Source organism: Coregonus lavaretus, assembly GCF_964263955.1.
Source record: "Coregonus lavaretus genome assembly, chromosome: 20".
Lineage (NCBI taxonomy): Eukaryota > Metazoa > Chordata > Actinopteri > Salmoniformes > Salmonidae > Coregonus > Coregonus lavaretus.
The window spans coordinates 32,823,022-32,842,094 of record NC_140007.1 but is presented as its reverse complement, the minus strand read 5'-3'; the positions used below and the strand labels follow the sequence as shown (position 1 = coordinate 32,842,094).

The following is a 19,073-nucleotide window of genomic DNA, read 5'->3' as shown; positions in this document are numbered from 1 at the left end:
CGCCCACTCTGCCGGACGTTAACATCAACGCTATCCTGACCACTCACTTTGTACAGGACGTAGATGAGCAGTGCCAGCAGCAGAAGCCCAGCCAGTATGGCCAGAATGATGATCCACAGGGGGGCAGAGTATTGGCTGTCTGGCTTGTTCCACACCACCGGGGTCACCACCTGAAGAGGGGGAACACATTTAGTCATGACCTCCACTTATAATAGCCTCGATTCCAGGCTTCCTGCATTTTCCCAACAATAGCTGAGTGATGAACGAAACATGGGCATACTATATGCAGGGGTTAAATTAGGCCGGGTCCCACCGAGTCCCGACACCTATGATCCAAATGAGAGCCAAGCGGAGCTGAGACCCTGTAACTTTGGTTATGCGAATTTCAAATTATATAATGAATTATCTAATGACTGTTTTACCAACACGAGCAAGCAACAGCAAAATCAGACAACCCCATAGTAAAATAGTTTACCTATTCAGTTGTTCAGCTCGTTACATTATATGCGAGAAAATAATATTCCTCACAAGGCACTTTCAAATTGGAAGTGCCTCACAGGCAGAGAAACATGCATGCCCAGTCATTGTACACATCCAAAATCACAATTCAACCACTGACTGTATGGTAATGGAAGACCAACAATACAATATAAAATAGAGCAGTTTGTTAACATGGGCGCACTGCACATACAGCTACCTTTTTAAATCCACTAGGTACCTCCTTGGGCAAGATGGCATATGGCATCTTGACCACGCTGAACATTGCCAGGCACTCCAGCACGTACCCCTTGTATGCCCTCTGAGAACGGAAATAAAACAACAGGATCAGATTGGATATCCATTGTGATTCTTCAAATAATTTGTGTAGGAGTACTGGAAAAGCAAACTGCAACTTGTATGGGTGATAGCCATGTGTGGACTAGTGATGGGTGCTGTTCGTCTTGTGTCCAGTAGGAGGCAATAATGTGCTACAGAAATTGATGAACCTCATCAGACCGGCTGGCTCTCTTTCTCACAAAACCCCTCTGACGTTCCAATCCTATGAGAAGGCGTGACCGTCAGCTAATGAATTTCCAATGCACTCACACATAAGCCTTGGTGTAAGGTCTTTCTCACAATGGCTTCTGTGGACAGATACCCTCCAGCTCTGCTATACCTAATACACTATAGACCAACACACACACAATACACTCACAGAACAATTTAAATTATAATTGAATTATATTTTTTTCTGTTTATTTGCACCAAATATCTGAGTCTGTGCACTGGCAGAGTTTAGCTCTGAGGTAGCTGTAATACGGACATCTAGTCAATACAAATCACGTGTGTGAGTCTGACTGGTCATTCATATTTTACAGACTCTAATTTGAGGTTTTAAGTCTTGGTGTTTTCTTTGTATAGCTGCTTAAAGGAATATTTCTGCTTATACTCAGCCAAACCTTGACATGAGAAAATACACAGACAGCAATGTGAATAGACTGATAGGCCTACAGACAGAACACACAGACAGACAGTCCGTCTCATGCAGTCAGTGCCATTGTCATCTGGTAGAAACGTGTCTAGATGTGTAGTGAGTTTGAGATGAGGGAAGACCAGTAGTTCTGGTGGTTGCTTTCATCTCCGCATCTGAACCTGACTCTTCAATCACCTAATTAAAGTGGAACTGACAGCATTTTAACTACTTTGCAGATATGAAACAAACCGACAATCATAATATTAGTCACAAATATCAAACTCCCAGTTGAAGCTACAAAACCAACTTCATAAGAGGTTTTAAAAATAGATTATATTTGACAAAAAATGTCATGATGTAGAGTAAGTAATTATTGGCAGAATAGATGGATGCAGTTCAGTGCATGATTAATATAGCTAATTCACCAATACATTTCTTGGTAGTAGAACAAATATTGCTATCAGGTTGTACATCACAGCTGGCCTGGTAAAGCCCTTCAGCCCTTCAGGATACACTGGGGCTTGCGAAAGTATTCCCCCCCTTGGCAGTGTTCCTATTTTGTTGCCTTACAACCTGGAATTAAAATAGTTTTTGGGGGGGTTTGTATCATTTGATTTACACAACATGTCTACCACTTTGAAGATGCAAAATATTTTTCTATTGTGAAACAAACAAGAAATAAGACAAAAAAACTGAAAACTTAAGCGTGCATAACTATTCACCATCCCAAAGTCAATACTTTGTAGAGCCACCTTTTCCAGCAATTACAGCTGCAAGTATCTTGGGGTATGTCTCTATAAGCTTGGCACATCTAGCCACATTTAGCCACATAGCATTTTTGCCCATTCTTCAAGGCAAAACTGCTCCAGCTCCTTCAGGTTGGATGGGTTCCGCTGGTGTACAGCAATCTGTAAGTCATACCACAGATTCTCAATTGGATTGAGGTCTGGGCTTTGAGTAGGCCATTCCAAGACATTTAAATGTTTCCCCTTAAACCACTTGAGTGTTGCTTTAGCAGTATGCTTAAGGTCATTGTCCTGCTGGAAGGTGAACCTCCGTCCCAGTCTCAAATCTCTGGAAGACTGAAACAGGTTTCTCTCAAGAATTTCCCTGTATTTAGCACCATCCATCATTCCTTCATTTCTGACCAGTTTCCCAGTCCCTGCCGATGAAAAACATCACCACAGCATAATGCTGCCACCACCATGCTTCACTGTGGGGATGGTGTTCTCGGGGTGATGAGAGATGTTGGGTTTGCGCCAGACATAACATTTTCTTTGATGGCCAAAAAGCTAAATTTTAGTCTCATCTGACCAGAGTACCTTCTTCCATATGTTTGTGGAGTCTCCCACATGCCTTTTGGCGAACACCAAATGTATTTGCTTATTTTTTTCTTTAAGCAATGGCTTTTTTCTGGCCACTCTTCCGTAAAGCCCAGCTCTGTGGAGTGTATGGCTTAAAGTGGTCCTATGGACAGATACTCCAATCACCGCTGTGGAGCTTTGCAGCTCCTTCAGGGTTATCTTTGGTCTCTTTGTTGCCTCTCTGATTAATGCCCTCCTTGCCTGGTCCGTGAGTTTTGGTGGGCGGCCCTCTCTTGGCAGGTTTGTTGTGGTGCCATATTCTTTCAATTTTTTAATAATGGATTTAATGGTGATCCGTGGGATGTTCAAAGTTTCTGATATGTCTTTATAACCCAACCCTGATCTGTACTTCTCCACAACTTTGTACCTGACCTGTTTGGAGAGCTCCTTGGTCTTCATGGTGCCACTTGCTTGGTGGTGCCCCTTGCTTAGTGGTGTTGCGGACTCTGGGGCCTTTCAGAATAGGTGTATATATACGGAGATCATGTGACACTTAGATTGCACACATGTGGACTTTTTTTAACTAATTATGTGACTTCTGAAGGTAATTGGTTGCACCAGATCTTATTTAGGGATTTCATAGCAAAGGGGGTGAATACATATACACGCACCACTTTTCCGTTATTCATGGTTTAGAATTTTTTTCATTCCACTTCACCAATTCTGACTATTTTGTGTATGTCCATTACATGAAATTCAAATAAAAATCCATTTAAATTACAGGTTGTAATGCAACAAAATAAGAAAAACGGCAAGGGGGATGAATACTTTTGCAAGGCACTGTATCAGTTTCAATGACTCAATATTTTGGACAAAAATGCACAAATGTAACTAAGGCTGGGAATGTCAATACAATCAAACTATATAGGGCAATGACCACAAGTAAGTCATAGCGTGGCTAATAGGCTAGCTTATCTATTTATGTAGCTGTTTATTTAGCAAGCTGAAAACATGGAGCCAGCCTAGTGTTAGCTAGCTAGCTGCTGGGAGTATATCATGTCATTGGACGAGTCAGTGAGTGGCCGACTTTTTCCTCCCATATTTTTTTCGGTGTAATCTGTGTAGTCCGGTCCTGAGGTGCGTTCAGTTCGCTTGAACGTTTGCTACGTTGCGGAACGGTTTATACTGAACGACACGTTTCCCAAAAACGTTATTGTACGTTCTTGAACAGACTAAGGTATGCTTGCTTCCGTTTGGTGGGTGTGGCTTGAAGCAATGAGTGACGTATTTAAAGAGCAGTGGCCATGCTGACAGCATTTCCCAACCCACAACCTCCCCGTTTTTCAACTGGTCGTTCAGTACAGCACCGTTTCCATTCAATTGAACGTTCCAGAATATAAAAACGTACTGAACCCAGCCCTGGACAAGACTGACACGTTTTTATTAGGTTTTATTTACTGCAATATCTATTAATTGTTTCACAAATGCCTTACTCTATGTCATTCCCAAACATTCTATGAAAGTATGAAAACGTGAAAATTACCAGACGTAAGTGCTCCCTTCTCAGAATATATATTTTTTAAAGGCGTCATATTCTTCCTGGGGGTGTTTGTGAACAGATTTTATGTTGCTAAAACGTCAGTTCCACTTTAAAGGTGTGTTGTGGAGTAATTATGTGTACCATATTCATCTCTATAGTTTTCTTCGGCCCAGCAACTCAGAAAAGTGATGTGTGTTTGACTATGCAGAGTGTTTGACTACTCCAGTCCACACATACCTCGATGAAGGTCTCAGCCCAGATGCGGGCGCGCACTTTGAGGATGGCGCTGGTCCCCTTCTCCAGAAGACCCACGTCACACTGCAGCGTCCAGCACTCCACGTTAGAGCAGGACTAGATGGAGGGAGGGGGAAGGAGGAAGCAAGAGAGGGAGAGTGTTAATGCTCAACAAATGACATAAGATATGCCATGATTTGAGATATGCCATGCTCAAACTATTATTGCTGTCCTCAGGAAGAAAAACTAATCAGCTACCAAACAAACGTAACTTGTCATTCTATCAGGCTTAACTTAACAATAGTTAGCTAAGTGCATTAATTAAAAACTGAAGCAGAGGTCAGTAGACAGGGAGGAGGTAGATAGTAGGCTTGGGCGGTATACTGGGGTATTTTGAAATACCGAAGGTATGATTTTCAATACCCCCCACAAAATACAATAAGTAAGGGCAACTTTAACTCTGCAGGCCATACTGCAGGCCACATAAATATAACAAAGAGCTCAATGTTATGATCCCCATCCAGGGCTGCTTCCAATTAGAAAGAGATTGAGGGAATGTCATGAAACAAAAAATGCAGCATGCAGTCAACGCTCACCGCCATCCAACATTATTGCTCAACCACTGAAAAAAAGCCCACTTTTTTAGAATACACAATCTTAATTAAATCCTCATCATGGGAGCTGGGCGCTTTGCGTTGTAAACCTCCATAAACTGACTTTTAGTGTAGCTCAGTTGGTAGAGCATGGAGCTTGCAACGCCAGGGTTGTGGGTTCGTTTCCCACGGGGTGCCAGTATGAAAGAAAATTTACAAAAATTAAAATGTATGCACTCACTAACTGTAAGTCGCTCTGGATAAGAGCGGCTGCTAAATGACTAAAATGTAAATGTAGTGCCGGCGTGGTAGAGAGGTGGTGGCAGCATCATGCTGTGGGGATGTTTTTCAGCGGCAGGGACCGGGAGACTAGTCAGGATCGAGGCAAAGATGAACGGAGCAAAGTACAGAGAGATCCTTGATGAAAACCTGCTGCAGAGTACTCAGGACCTCAGACTGGGGCGAAGGTTCACCTTCCAACAGGACAACGACCCTAAGCACACAGCCAAGACAATGCAGGAGTGGCTTCAGGACAAGTCTCTGAATGTCCTTGAGTGGCCCAGCCAGAGCCCGGACTTGATCCCGATTGAACATCTCTGGAGAGACATGAAAATAGCTGTGCAGCAACACCCAGCCAACCTTACAGAGCTTGAGAGGATCTGCAGAGAAGAATGGGAGAAACTTCCCAAATACAGGTGTGCCAAGCTTGTAGCGTCATACCCAAGAAGACTCGAGGCTGTACTCGCTGCCAAAGGTGCTTCAACAAAGTACTGAGTAAAGGGTCTGAATACTTGGGGTCTGGGGGAGACTGAGGGATCCTGGTGGGCCTGGAGTCTGGGGGAGGCTGAGGGAGCCTGGTGGGACTGGGGTCTGGGGGAGGCTGAGGGAACCTGGGGGTCTGGGGGAGGCTGAGGGATCCTGGGGTCTGGGGGAGGCTGAGGGATCCTGGTGGGCCTGGGGTCTGGGGGAGGCTGAGGGATCCTGGTGGGTCTGGGGGAGGCTGAGGGATCCTGGTGGGTCTGGGGTCTGGGGGAGGCTGAGGGATCCTGGTGGGTCTGGTGGAGGCTGAGGGATCCTGGGGTCTGGGGAGGCTGAGGGATCCTGGTGGGCCTGGGGTCTGGGGGAGGCTGAGGGATCCTGGTGGGTCTGGGGTCTGGGGGAGGCTGAGGGATCCTGGTGGGTCTGGTGGAGGCTGAGGGATCCTGGTGGGTCTGGGGTCTGGTGGAGGCTGAGGGATCCTGGTGGGCCTGGGGTCTGGGGGAGGCTGAGGGATCCTGGTGGGTCTGGGGAAATGGTCCATATGGATATGGTCCAGTGCCAAAGATGCTTCAGCCAATAGTCCCCCCCTATCCTCCCTAGTGGGGTGGCCGAGGTCAAGGGCAGGAGCTGGGGGCTGGGAGGATAGCTGCTGTTCCCACAATGAGTAGAACAGCAGCGACTGGCTATATAATACAGGTGTGTGTGTGTGTGTGTGTGTGTGTGTGTGTGTGTGTGTGTGTGTGTGTGTGTGTGTGTGTGTGTGTGTGTGTGTGTGTGTGTGTGTGTGTGTGTGTGTGTGTGTGTGTGTGTGTGTGTGTGTTGAAGTGTACAATAACAGCCACTGTGTGATATGAATGCAAATAATAATTATGCCTTCATTTTTCTGGATTGTTCTAATAGCAGTTTAGAGACCAAGCTCAGATGTCAGTGTGTGTATATTGATACTTCATTTACAGGTCTTCTAGGATGAGGGCAGCCATACAGAGGCGTCTCCCTCATTTACCAGACCCCTACTAAAACCAGATTCAATCAAGGGGCTAAACAAACACTAATACACTTTGTATTTCTATTGAAAGACATTTTCAACAAAGATGTCTGTCCTTAGTTCCAACTCAGCATAAAAATTAAAGCGCTAAGAGTGAAACAAAGAATGGAAGCCTTTCTAGAAACGTGTCATCGGGCAGGCTTGATAAACGAGGGGCAGGTAAGAGCGACAGACGGGGGGACAAAGAGCTCTTTCAGTGCTGCAGGTAGTGACAGACAGAGGGAGAAGGAAAACAGAGGAGAGATATCTGGTCCTGCAGCTGCTTGGATCTATAGGGCCAATGGGTGCTAGGGGCAGGGGTGCCTGCACTAACAACACCACGTAGTCTGTGAACTAACCAGCGCATCATGCCCGGGTGGTTCCCCTGGTCCCCCAGATCCCCCTACTCTCATGCCCTTACTGCCCCAGCTCCACTCACCCCTGTCTCCCTGCAGCCCTTTAATGTTAATCATAAAAGTGGGACCACCACCACCCCACACCCCCTGATCCCTCCCTCTTAATTACATCATACCTCATTAGCCAATCCCAGGAGGCTTATCTAAGAGTAGGACCAGGCCAGAGCCACCGTCCCAGATGAACAACATGCCATGGCTCCCGGCAATTCAGAGGAACAGAGAGGCAGAGGTTCAACCCTCCAGCTCAGCTCTATATCCAAAGAAAAGCCCCTGGCCTCTACCATACACTTGTCCTGTTTATTTGAACTATTTGACAACAGGAAACCGTCCTTAACAAGCAGAGGTTAAAAACAAGCCCTGCCTATCACTCTAAAAGCCTGTTGCATTAGGGGCATTGCCCTAATAACTTATTGCAGCATTAGCTTTCTCCAGCACTCTCTCCCTCCGTCCCTCACTCTGTCATTGTGTATGGCCTCACCAGGTTAGTGTGCTCCGCCAGCTGGTCTCTCGGGACTTCTCTCCTCTCGATGTGGTGATCCTGACCAGGCACAAGTAGGGGTGGCTGCTCTGTGGAAGACTGCTGGAGCTGAGGAGACACAAAGGGAAAGAACACACCACCCATTAGGTCAATACATTAGACACTGACCTCACCCATGAGAGAAGAGTACACCACCCATTAGGTCAATACATTACAGACACTGACCTCACCCATTAGGTCAATACATTACAGACACTGACCTCACCCATTAGAGAAGAGTATACCACCCATTAGGTCAATACATTACAGACACTGACCTCACCCATTAGGTCAATACATTACAGACACTGACCTCACCGATTAGAGAAGAGTACACCACCCATTAGGTCAATACATTACAGACACTGACCTCACCCATTAGAGAAGAGTACACCACCCATTAGATCAATACAATACAGACACTGACCTCACCCATTAGGTCAATATAGGGAATGACGTTAGTGACCCATCCTTATCCTCATCATTAATCTAGTGCATGTGAGGTCTCATCCACATGGCTTCCAATAGAAACACACTGTACAGATCACCGCTAAATGGACAACCACTTCTGGCCCATCTCAGCATCTGTACAGTTAGAAGTTCTAAACACAAACAAGCGACTTCACCAGAGTCATCTGCCCATGTAAACCCATAGGCTAAAACCCAGCAGAAAGGGACCTAACATTAAATGCAGAAGATGAGTGAGTATCGCTACAGAAGTGGTTCATCAAGCTGTGCTGAGCTGAGGGAAGAGCAGAGAGATCAAAGTGATAGTAGGGCTAGTGACCTGGGTGGGGCTGGTTTGGCTAGGAGGGAGATGGGTGTGGAGAGCTGAGACTGTTAATCACACACTGAATTAGAACCTGTGGGACATCTTCACAGTGCCTGTCCTTCTGAAGTGTTCTAGACTCACACAGATGAGCCTCATGTGACCCTGAGAAGTGTTTGTGTGTGTGTGTGTGTGTGTGTGTTGACCGTGAGAGAACATTTGTTTGAGACTTGCTCCACCTTTACAAAAATGCTTACATTCCCTGTCATACATCCAAAGACATGCCAGTAATTGATTGCTCACCTTGAGCTGCAGGTAGTTGATGGAGTGGTTGGTGGTGCAGTTGAGGGGTCCCTCAGTAGAGATCTCCAGGGGGTAGAGGAGACCCTTGCCCTGAACACTGAGAGGACAGCTGAGCTGCAGCACTGTGTGACTGATACCACTGGGACCTTTGTTCACCAGCTGACAGGGACAGGTGAGAGAATGAGGAGGAAGAGGGAAAGTAAGTAGAATATTACAAGAATATAACCCCCACCTAGTCTTTGCTCTGAAAAAATTAACCTGTTCTGGTTGATCCAGACCTCCAGGAAATTGAATGTTGTTGTGATGTCATCTAAACTTGAGCACTGTTTTTCTTCCTGTTCTGAGAAAGGTTGTCCGGTGGGATGTCTGACAACATGAGTCTAGGTTGTCCTTACAAATTGAGTTAGACTTGTAATGATGTAAGGCTCAAAACAAACCCCTGTGCTTCCTGGAATGTATTTCTTTCTTCTTTCACTTCTTTCTCATTTTACTTCTCTGCTTCCCCAGGAAGTAGTGTCTGTCTGGTGTGCTTCTACACAAAGGCCAGTGTCTGGGAAGTACTACCTGCTACTACAGACCTGCTAAAGGCCAGTGTCTAGGAAGTACAACCTGCTACTACAGACCTGCTAAAGGCCAGTGTCTGGGAAGTACTACCTGCTACTACAGACCTGCTAAATGCCAGTGTCTAGAAGTACTACCTGCTACTACAGACTTGCTAAAGGCCAGTGTCTGGGAAGTACTACCTGCTACTACAGACCTGCTAAAGGCCAGTGTCTAGAAGTACAACCTGCTACTACAGACTTGCTAAAGGCCAGTGTCTAGAAGTACTACCTGCTACTACAGACTTGCTAAAGGCCAGTGTCTGGGAAGTACTACCTGCTACTACAGACCTGCTAAAGGCCAGTGTCTGTGAAGTACTACCTGCTACTACAGACTTGCTAAAGGCCAGTGTCTGGGAAGTACTACCTGCTACTAAAGACCTGCTAAAGGCCAGTGTCTGCTGTATAGAACACTGTACTACATCCCGATGAGTCTGCCTGTCTAGCCGGCTGCTGGCCTCTGGTTCTGGCTGCTTACATTGAAAAAAGGGAATGTCCACTGATCGTTTTGATGCACTCCCCTTTTTCTACACATTGAATGTTCCGTTGGATCTTCCCACCCTAATCCCAACCTGCCCGACCCCAATCCCAACCCTCTGGCTCCTTACCTCATAGATGTGTTGGACTTCAGGCCCAATGTCCTGCTCCTCCTGGGGGGTCTTGGAGACCTTCCAGTTGGGGGGAGGGAAGAAGACCTTGTCTGGTCGGGAGACACTTCAAACAGAGAGAGAGAGCAGAGACAGTGAGCAGAGATAACGAGAGATAGCAGAGAGAAAGAGATAGCAGAGAGAAAGAGATAGCAGAAAGAGAGTGAGTGACTGTGTGTGTTCCAAAAGGTTTTCTAACACTGACAGAGATTACTCCCACCGCCGGACTTCCCTCTGAACTCACCCTTGTAAAATAACATCGGCCTGGACAACCACCTCCAGCTTGTAGGGCACCACCTCACTGTGGGAATTATTCTCATTTTTACTGTGGAAAGAGGGAGAGAGAGAGGGTGGTGAAGTATAGAAAACACACACTGATTGGCAACTATCTGGTAAGAGTGCCTTGGAATTTTTGGATGGTCTATATCCTACAAATTTAGCCTTCAATTATTTTGTCAATGACAAAAAAAACACATGTCCAGTTATAGTCCCAGTTCAAACATATGCTTAGAGAGGAGAGGTAACTGTGAGTCATACCTGCGGATCTGTAGCTCAAACTGAACCGTCTTGTGTGTGTCCTTCAGTCGTGGCACAGTGAAGCGCAGGCCTGCCCACAGCTGCAGATGAGAAGAAGCAACGTGGTCAAGGACTTCAGCCCCAACATGACGTAAAAGAGACAGAGGTACTAATGGCTAAGGGATGCTGCAACCAACAGATCAAAGCCAACCTTTTACACATACAGCACAGAGACAGTGAGCTGACTACAGCATACCAGGGGGCCCAGAGTTCCCACCAGGCTAACAGGACTTGCCTCTCCTCTTCTCTCCTTCCAATTCTGTTCTGTTCAGAGGTCAATCACTCAGTACTCTCTGTCTGTCTGCCTGTCTGTCTGTCTGGGTGGCACACAGCTGTAATACACCTGGGCCTGCAGGTCCAGATGGTCTGGGAGTTCCTGCTTACAGCATTCTGTTCTGCTGCCCTTTTCTCTATTGGAATGTCATGCCACTTTTATTTTCCATCCAAACCGCACGCACGTACAGCACAGTAATTGCAATCAGGAGGCCAGCGAGGTTAAAGCTTTTACTGTTTAACTGTGTGTGTGTGTAGTGTGCATGTGTGCACTGTTAAAACAATGAAAATACTGCTCATAAACATTTTGGTTTCTCCCTGGCTCAATGAATATATTAATCCATAACATCTGTCTGTATCTATGCAATTATGAATTATAACTAATCCACTCCAGGGACAAACTAGGCTAAGTATCATCAGTGCACACAATGTGTACTACAATGGATACTACAATGGGTACTACAATGTGTACTACAATGGCAGGATCTATATATACATACATATATATGTATGTATATATAGATCCTGCCATTGTAGTACACATTGTAGTACATATATATATTTGATGCATACTAAAGTTTTTTAACTTCAGTTTACACTTGGAATGCAACCATTCTATCAGAATATGGGCGGCAGGTAGCTTAGTGGTTAAGAGCGTTGTGCCAGTAACCGAAAGGTCGCTGGTTCTAATCCCCGAGCCGACTAGGTGAAAAATCTGTCGATGTGCCCTTGAGCAAGGCACTTAACCCTAATTGCTCCTGTAAGTCGCTCTGGATAAGAGCGTCTGCTAAATGACTAAAATGTAAAATAAACCTTCTTAACCTCTCCACCAACGTCCACTTTACAGTCAGACACATTAAAAACCCACAGAAACCCGCAGGTCATCAGGAGGCAATCTCTGTTCAGCAGGGAAGGTAGACCAGCTTCCTGCTAACCGGACAGAAACTTCCTCTCTGAACACTGCTGTAACATGAAAAGAAAGTCGTTCCTGTCCAGTTCTCTACCCACCAACCCCTGGACGACACAACACAATCCCTTACTTCACACGAGAAAAAAGGGATTCTCTGCATAGCTCCGATGACTGTTTACTACCACTAAACAGATCTCAGAGGGCTAGCGTACTATTTCACCGGTCATCACCACTCACCAGAACCAATGAAGGATATTGCTTATGAGTAGGGCCAGGACCATGTGACCTAACCAGGAAAACCTGCTTGCCCTATTCATAATCAACACTCTTCAGAAAGGTCTTGAGTAGGACCAGGGCGGGAGTGTGACCTCATTCTGATTGAGACCAAGATGGCTGAAACGTCAATAATGTTTTCACTTCAAGAGCCAGAACTGCTCCTGTTTTCAACCCATGTGAGCTAACCAGCAAATACTCCTGGCCCCTCCTCATAACCAATACTTTCAGAAAGGGCGAGCAGAACCTAAATCCTTGACTTACGCTGGTGCCAGACTTCATGGGGTTGCCCAGGTCACAGCTGAGGTAGCGGGTCTGGTTCTCAGTCTCGTAGCTACAGGTCAGCTGGGTCAGGCTCTGGGTGAGAAAGAAGAGAGTTTGAGATTAGAACACAATAGAGAAGAAACATATTTACAATCTATAGACTCATTTGATCATTTAATCTTAATTTAAACAGGCTACTCTCAATTAGCTAAAATCTATTTTGCAAGATGACCTGTTCAAGATGGCAGCAGTCAAAAAGTTTCATAACTCAAGAACATTTGGTTCCATTTAGAGTTTTCATAACTTCCATAACAGTCCTGCTCCCAATAAATCTATCATTGCAAGTCTTATAAGCCAATAGACTGGGACCCTTGCATTACTCCATATCTAATAGTAATGCTGGGTTGAGCTGAATGTTTAGTATTTCCTCTCACCTCGTTATTGCGGGCTATACCGCTGTAGTCTGCTTCAGGAGGCAGCACCACATACAGTTCAGCCTCGTAGGCCCCACCTTCACCCTCGTTCCGTGCGTTGAAAGTCAAGGTCAGTGAGTTGTCGTCACCTAGGTACACTTCCTTCCTGTCCCTGATGGACCAACAAAACCAGAAATTGATTACTAATAGGGTCAGAGGTCAGGTCAAGAGGTGTCAGGTCTCTGTGGGTAAATAAGCACAGAGAGGTGGGAGAGAAATCTGTGAAAGCTTTGTGCACAGTGCACATAGTAGTTGGCAATAGCAGTGTCTGGCCACTAACATGTTTTGTTGCTATAGCCTGATACATTGTGCTTTGTCTCTTCCTCTTCCCTGTTCAGGCTTTGTGCTCTACATATCAGGCTGATTTAGAGCCGGGAGTCAGAACGGGACACAGCCCAAAACGCATTACTTAGATTCACCTCAGGAAACGCCCTCCCCCTTAAACCTTCCCCTTCCCTCCCCCTGCATCCCCCTCACACAAAACTTTTCCAATGTAGCAATAAAGTCATACATGCGATAGAGCACAGACCAAGACTTTAAAACACCTCCCCCTTCCCCTCCCTTCATCTCTCCCTCCAGCTCTCTCCCTCTATGAACACAATGAGAGAGGAATTCCATACAAGGGCCACACAGACACTTCTAATTACAGCTGAACTCATAAAACCAGGCAGAGAAGAAGCAACATGGGACCATATTTCAAACACTGATCTTCTGCTCGCCAGTCAGCCAGCATGCCAGCCTAGTGAGCCTCCAACAGCAAGCCAGCCTAGTCAGCCTCCTACAGCCAGCCAGCCAACCTCCTACAGCCAGCCAGCCTAGTCAGTCTCCTACAGCCAGCCAGCCTAGTCAGCCTCCTACAGCCAGCCAGCCTAGTCAGCCTCCTATAGCCAGCCAAGCCAACCTCCTATAGCAAGCCAGCCTAGTCAGCATCCTACAGCCAGCCAGCCTAGTCAGCCTCCTACAGCCAGCCAGCCTAGTCAGCCTCCAACAGCCAGCCAGCCTAGTCAGCCTCCTACAGCCAGCCAGCCAGCCTAGTCAGCCTCCTACAGCCAGCCAGCCTCCTACAGCCACCCAGCCTAGTCAGCCTCCGCCAGCCTAGTCAGATTCCAACTGCCAGCCAGCCTAGTCAGCCTCCTACAGCCAGCCAGCCTAGTCATACTCCTACAGCCAGCCAGCCTAGTCAGCCTCCTACAGCCCGCCAGCCTAGTCAGCCTCCGCCAGCCAGCCTAGTCAGCCTCCTACAGCCAGCCAGCCTAGTTAGCCTCTTACAGCCAGCCTAGTCAGCCTCCAACAGCCAGCCAAGTCACCTTCCAACAGCCAGCCAGCCAGCCTAGTCAGCCTCCTACAGCCAGCCTAGTCAGCCTCTTACAGCCAGCCTAGTCAGCCTCCAACAGCCAGCCAGCCTAGTCAGCCTCTTACAGCCAGCCTAGTCAGCTTCCAACAGCCAGCCAGCCTAGTCAGCCTAGTCAGCCTTCAACAGCCAGCCAAGTCACCCTCCAACAGCCAGCCAAGTCACCCTCCAACAGCCAGCCAGCCAGCCTAGTCAGACTCTTACAGCCAGCCAGCCTAGTCAGCCTCCTACAGCCAGCCTAGTCAGCCTCTTACAGCCAGCCTAGTCAGCCTCTTACAGCCAGCCTAGTCAGCCTCCAACAGCCAGCCAAGTCACCTTCCAACAGCCAGCCAGTCTAGTCAGCTCCCTACAGCCAGCCTAGTCAGCCTCTTACAGCCAGCCTAGTCAGCCTCCAACAGCCAGCCTAGTCAGCCTCCAACAGCCAGCCAGCCTAGTCAGCCTCTTACAGCCAGCCAGCCTAGTCAGTGTCCTACAGCCAGCCTAGTCAGCCTCCAACAGCCATCCAGCCTAGTCAGCCTCTTACAGCCGCCTGCCTAGTCAGCCTCCAACAGCCAGCCAGCCTAGTCAGCCTCTTACAGCCAGCCTAGTCAGCCTCCAACAGCCAGCCTAGTCAGCCCCCAACAGCCAGCCAGCCAGCCTAGTCAGCCTCTTACAGCCAGCCAGCCTAGTCAGCCTCCTACAGCCAGCCTAGTCATCTCTTACAGCCAGCCTAGTCAGATTCCAACAGCAAGCCAGCCTAGTCAGCCTCCTACAGCCAGCCAGCCTAGTCAGCCTCCTACAAACAGCCAGCCTCATACAGCCAGCCAGCCAGCCTAGTCAACCTCTGCCAGCCAGCCAGCCTAGTCAGCCTCCGCCAGCCAGGCTAGTCAGCCTCCAACAGCCAGCCTAGTCAGCCTCCAACAGCCAGCCAGCCTAGTCAGCCTCCAACAGTCAGCCAGCCTAGTCAGCCTCCTACAGTCAGCCTAGTCAGCCTCCAACAGTCAGCCAGCCTAGTCATCCTCCTACATTTACATTTTAGTCATTTAGCAGATGCTCTTATCCAGAGCGACTTACAGTTAGTGAGTGCATACATTTTTTTATTTACATTTTTTTATACTGGTCCCCCGTGGGAAACGAACCCACAACCCTGGCGTTGCAAACGCCATGCTCTACCAACTGAGCTACACGGGACTATAGCCTCCTACAGCCAGCCAGCCTAGTCAGCCTCCTACAGCCAGCCAGCCTAGTCATTCTCAAATTGCCAGCCAGCCTAGACATCCTCCTACAGCCAGCCAGCCTAGACAGCCTCCTACAGCCAGCCAGCCTAGTCAGCCTCCTACAGCCAGCCAGCCTAGTCAACCTCCTACAGCCAGCCAGCCTAGACAGCCTACTACAGCCAGCCAGCCTAGTCAGCCTCCTACATCCAGCCAGCCTAGTCAGCCTCCTACAGCCAGCCAGCCTAGTCAGCCTCCAACAGCCAGCCAGCCTAGTCAGCCTCCAACAGCCACCCAGCCAGCCTAGTCAGATTCCAACAGCCAGCCAGCCTAGTCATTCTCAAATTGCCAGCCAGCCTAGTCAGATTCCAACAGCCAGCCAGCCTAGTCATTCTCAAATTGCCAGCCAGCTTAGTCAGCCTCCTACAGCCAGCCAGGCTAGTCAGCCTCCTATAGCCAGCCAGCCTAGTCAGCCTCCAACAGCCAGCCAGCCTGGTCATTCTCCAACTGCCAGCCAGCCTAGTCAGCCGCCTACAACCAGTCAGCCTAGTCAGCCTCCTACAGCCAGCCAGCCTAGTCAGCCTCCTACAGCCAGCCAGCCAGCCTAGTCAGCCTCCTACAAACAGCCATCCTCCTACAGCCAGCCAGCCTAGTCAGCCTCCGCCAGCCAGCCAGCCTAGTCAGCCTCCGCCAGCCAGCCAGCCTAGTCAACCTCCGCTAGCCAGCCTAGTCAGCCTCCGCCAGCCAGTGACACTTTGCTTCTTGAAAGTCCAATATCTTGAAAACTTGACTGCTGACATGCAAAACATTTTGGGACTGTATCAAGTGGACTAATTAAAAAAATACCAAAATAGTTTGAGTGGATTTTCCCTTTAAATATAAAACAATGGACAAGGATATGTCTCGGATACATTGCTGGGAATTTCATAATTTAGTCTTTGCCCCGAGCTACTATTATACAAAGTATTCAAATTAATGCAGCACTATCATCTAACTGCCAAAGACAGCCAGAGGCAAGTTAATGCATTATTATGACTTTCCTCAACTGAATTCACTTATTAAAACTGATCATTACTTGAATGGACTTGTTTATGTGATAGAAGACTAATGAAGAATTGGAATTAGCACACAAACAAATATAGAAATGTGAAATTAAAATGATAGGGCAGAAAGAGAGCAAGAGGGTACGTTATTTTTGAGAAAAATGCCCACAGATCAAAGTGTGTCGATGCTCTGAATACTACTTCCAACGATTCGAGAGGGAGGCTGGACCTGGTTGGCACACACACAACTCCCTTCCCACGTTCCAAACAAATCTGTTCCATCCCTCCTGTCTTTTTCCCCCACCAGCTTGACAGCCAATCCCTGTACCTGTAGACCAGCGCTCCTTCCTGTTTTCAAAGCAGAGTAGTATCCTCTGCTAGTGGAGCATTGTTGGGCTATTAACAGACTAGCTAAACTTAACAAACGGGTGGAGCATGACACAGCTTTACTAAGAACAACAACAAGGCCGACTTCTTCTGCATAGTGGGGTGAAAAGTTCACTTACTACAACCCGGCTCACAGTTGACCGTACATAGCTATATTCTCCTGATCCAGTGGATGTCCTGAGCTGTGTATGGTCTAGGACTTCTAGAGAAGGAAATGAAGGGACTAACTCACCCGTGCACTGCCAGCTTTAAGTCAGGAACACAGATGTTGTCTTCTCCACAGTCCAGCAGAATCTGGGCCTAGAGGAGGGAAGAAGATGAGAGCTTATACAGGATCACACATGCCCTGTTAAAAATGAGGCCTACACTTCTTTCAATTAGAGTTCACACAGAGAATTAGATACACTTTGCTTTCGTGGTAAGCATACAACAGAGCGACTGTAGTGGGACGGGACATGTCATGTAGCCAATAATGACTAAAACATTCCAGTCCAACCCTCAACCTCCCACCGCCCCCTGAGTAGAGTGTCATTATCACAGACCAGACACCTGTAGTAATCCTGTTAACAGTCTTATCTTCCGGGGAATGTTAAAGACTGTATGACTGTGTGATGAAACAAATAATGCTAATTCAGCCCCATGTCTGACTTCACTTCCTTTTTGAGGGAAATGGCTCAATAATAAGGCAGGAGAAGCTCAACACCACATCTGACTGTGTGTTGAAAACCCTCTCTTAAACCCTCTCTCTAGCCTGGGACACAGAGGTACAAACTTTAGAGAGAAACTCTCCAGCTCTGCAGAGACTACCATCCCCCGGTTTCACACCTCTGGCCCTGGCTACTACTTGGGCCCTTCCAGAACTCTCTCCCCTGGCTAGAGTCATATGACCCCGTCAGCCAATCACAGGCTGTACCTGGTGGGGATCTTAAACCCCCAACACAGTCTGTGCTTTAGTTGGACCCAGGGGTGCAGAGAGACAACAGGTCAGAAGAACTCTGCACCACCTCAACTCATTTCTGGACCTTCTACATGGACAATCCTGCCTCTAGACATTCCCAAACAGTGTTCGTGCATCTTTGACTGTAAAACCACTGTACACTATTCACCACAACACTTCCAGTAGTCTATCCTCCTTCTTGTTTGCAGTGCGTGTCTGATTCAGCTCCAAACTTCGGCTTGCCTCTAGAAAAAATGTTGTGTGCCCGAACAGCTGAAAAAACCCTCACTGAAGTCCAAAACGAACAGAAACGTCACAAAATGTTGTCATAATATATGCACAAACACTTCCGAACTGTTTCAGCTGGGAAGCATGCTGACGCCTTTATGTCGGGGTAATCTAGAGGCCTAGAAAGACATGAACTAAGCAGGAAAGGGTGCAATAACCACTGAACGTGTGTGTGTAGTGGGAACTAGCCTAGGCTTGGCGTAGGTAATAGTTTCCCTGTGTGATTCCATCACAGTGTGATGATCATGATGCTTTAGATGACGATGAGGATAATACATAGAAGTGGATGGAGATTAGAAAGAACTCAGCGCCTCCTCTGTCATTACACAGCCAGGGCTTCTAATTAAGGGAAAGCAGGGTTACCATAGTAACCACCAGCTCACTCACTCTGCCCCCTCAGTGTGTGCTGCATGGCCGACAGTCAGACCCAGTCAGTCAGGGAAAAAGTTACACGTTCCTATCCTCGCTGAAGCTAAGCAATAACAACTGACAGTGCCCCGGCTTCACGGCAACATGTGGAGCACATTACAGAGAAACTATGAAACTATACAGAGAGGCATCAGTGATCTCTCACTCGGCAACCAGAGGGTGTGAGAACTGTGGTAAGCCACAACAGCCAGCCCAGTACATACGATGCCATATGGTGAAATCCAAAATAAAGTATGATGCATGTGATTAAATCCGGGGTGTAGTCAGTAATCACCCCCTACATGGTGTTACATTCACACTGGGTATCCATGATTAATGAAATATGTCTGCAGTTTTACACTACTAAAGCACCCCCCCCTTTCATCATAGACACACATGGATTATTCAGTTGTCCTTACACACACATACATCATAGACACACATGGGTTATTCAAGCCCTACTCTGAAGGTTAGTTTCAGTACTACTACTACAACAGAACTTTTAGAGTTCAGTATTTAGATGTAGTGTAAGAACAACA

At 47.3% G+C, this 19,073-nt stretch overlaps 1 protein-coding gene across 1 annotated transcript in view; it reads right to left on the bottom strand.

Moving 5' to 3' along the window:
* LOC311148369 (integrin alpha-5-like) overlaps positions 1 to 19,073 on the bottom strand; it is a gene marked incomplete at its 5' end in the record, with an annotated part of 59,521 nt that overhangs the window by 3,015 nt on the left and 37,433 nt on the right. Inside the window, 11 exons of the mRNA XM_084185319.1 lie at positions 48 to 170; positions 698 to 799; positions 4,535 to 4,648; positions 7,802 to 7,909; positions 8,913 to 9,071; positions 10,120 to 10,225; positions 10,403 to 10,483; positions 10,696 to 10,775; positions 12,455 to 12,547; positions 12,889 to 13,039; positions 17,134 to 17,201. Coding sequence (XP_084041445.1) covers positions 48 to 170; positions 698 to 799; positions 4,535 to 4,648; positions 7,802 to 7,909; positions 8,913 to 9,071; positions 10,120 to 10,225; positions 10,403 to 10,483; positions 10,696 to 10,775; positions 12,455 to 12,547; positions 12,889 to 13,039; positions 17,134 to 17,201 — 1,185 coding nt within the window. The remainder of the gene's footprint in view (positions 1 to 47; positions 171 to 697; positions 800 to 4,534; positions 4,649 to 7,801; positions 7,910 to 8,912; positions 9,072 to 10,119; positions 10,226 to 10,402; positions 10,484 to 10,695; positions 10,776 to 12,454; positions 12,548 to 12,888; positions 13,040 to 17,133; positions 17,202 to 19,073) is intronic.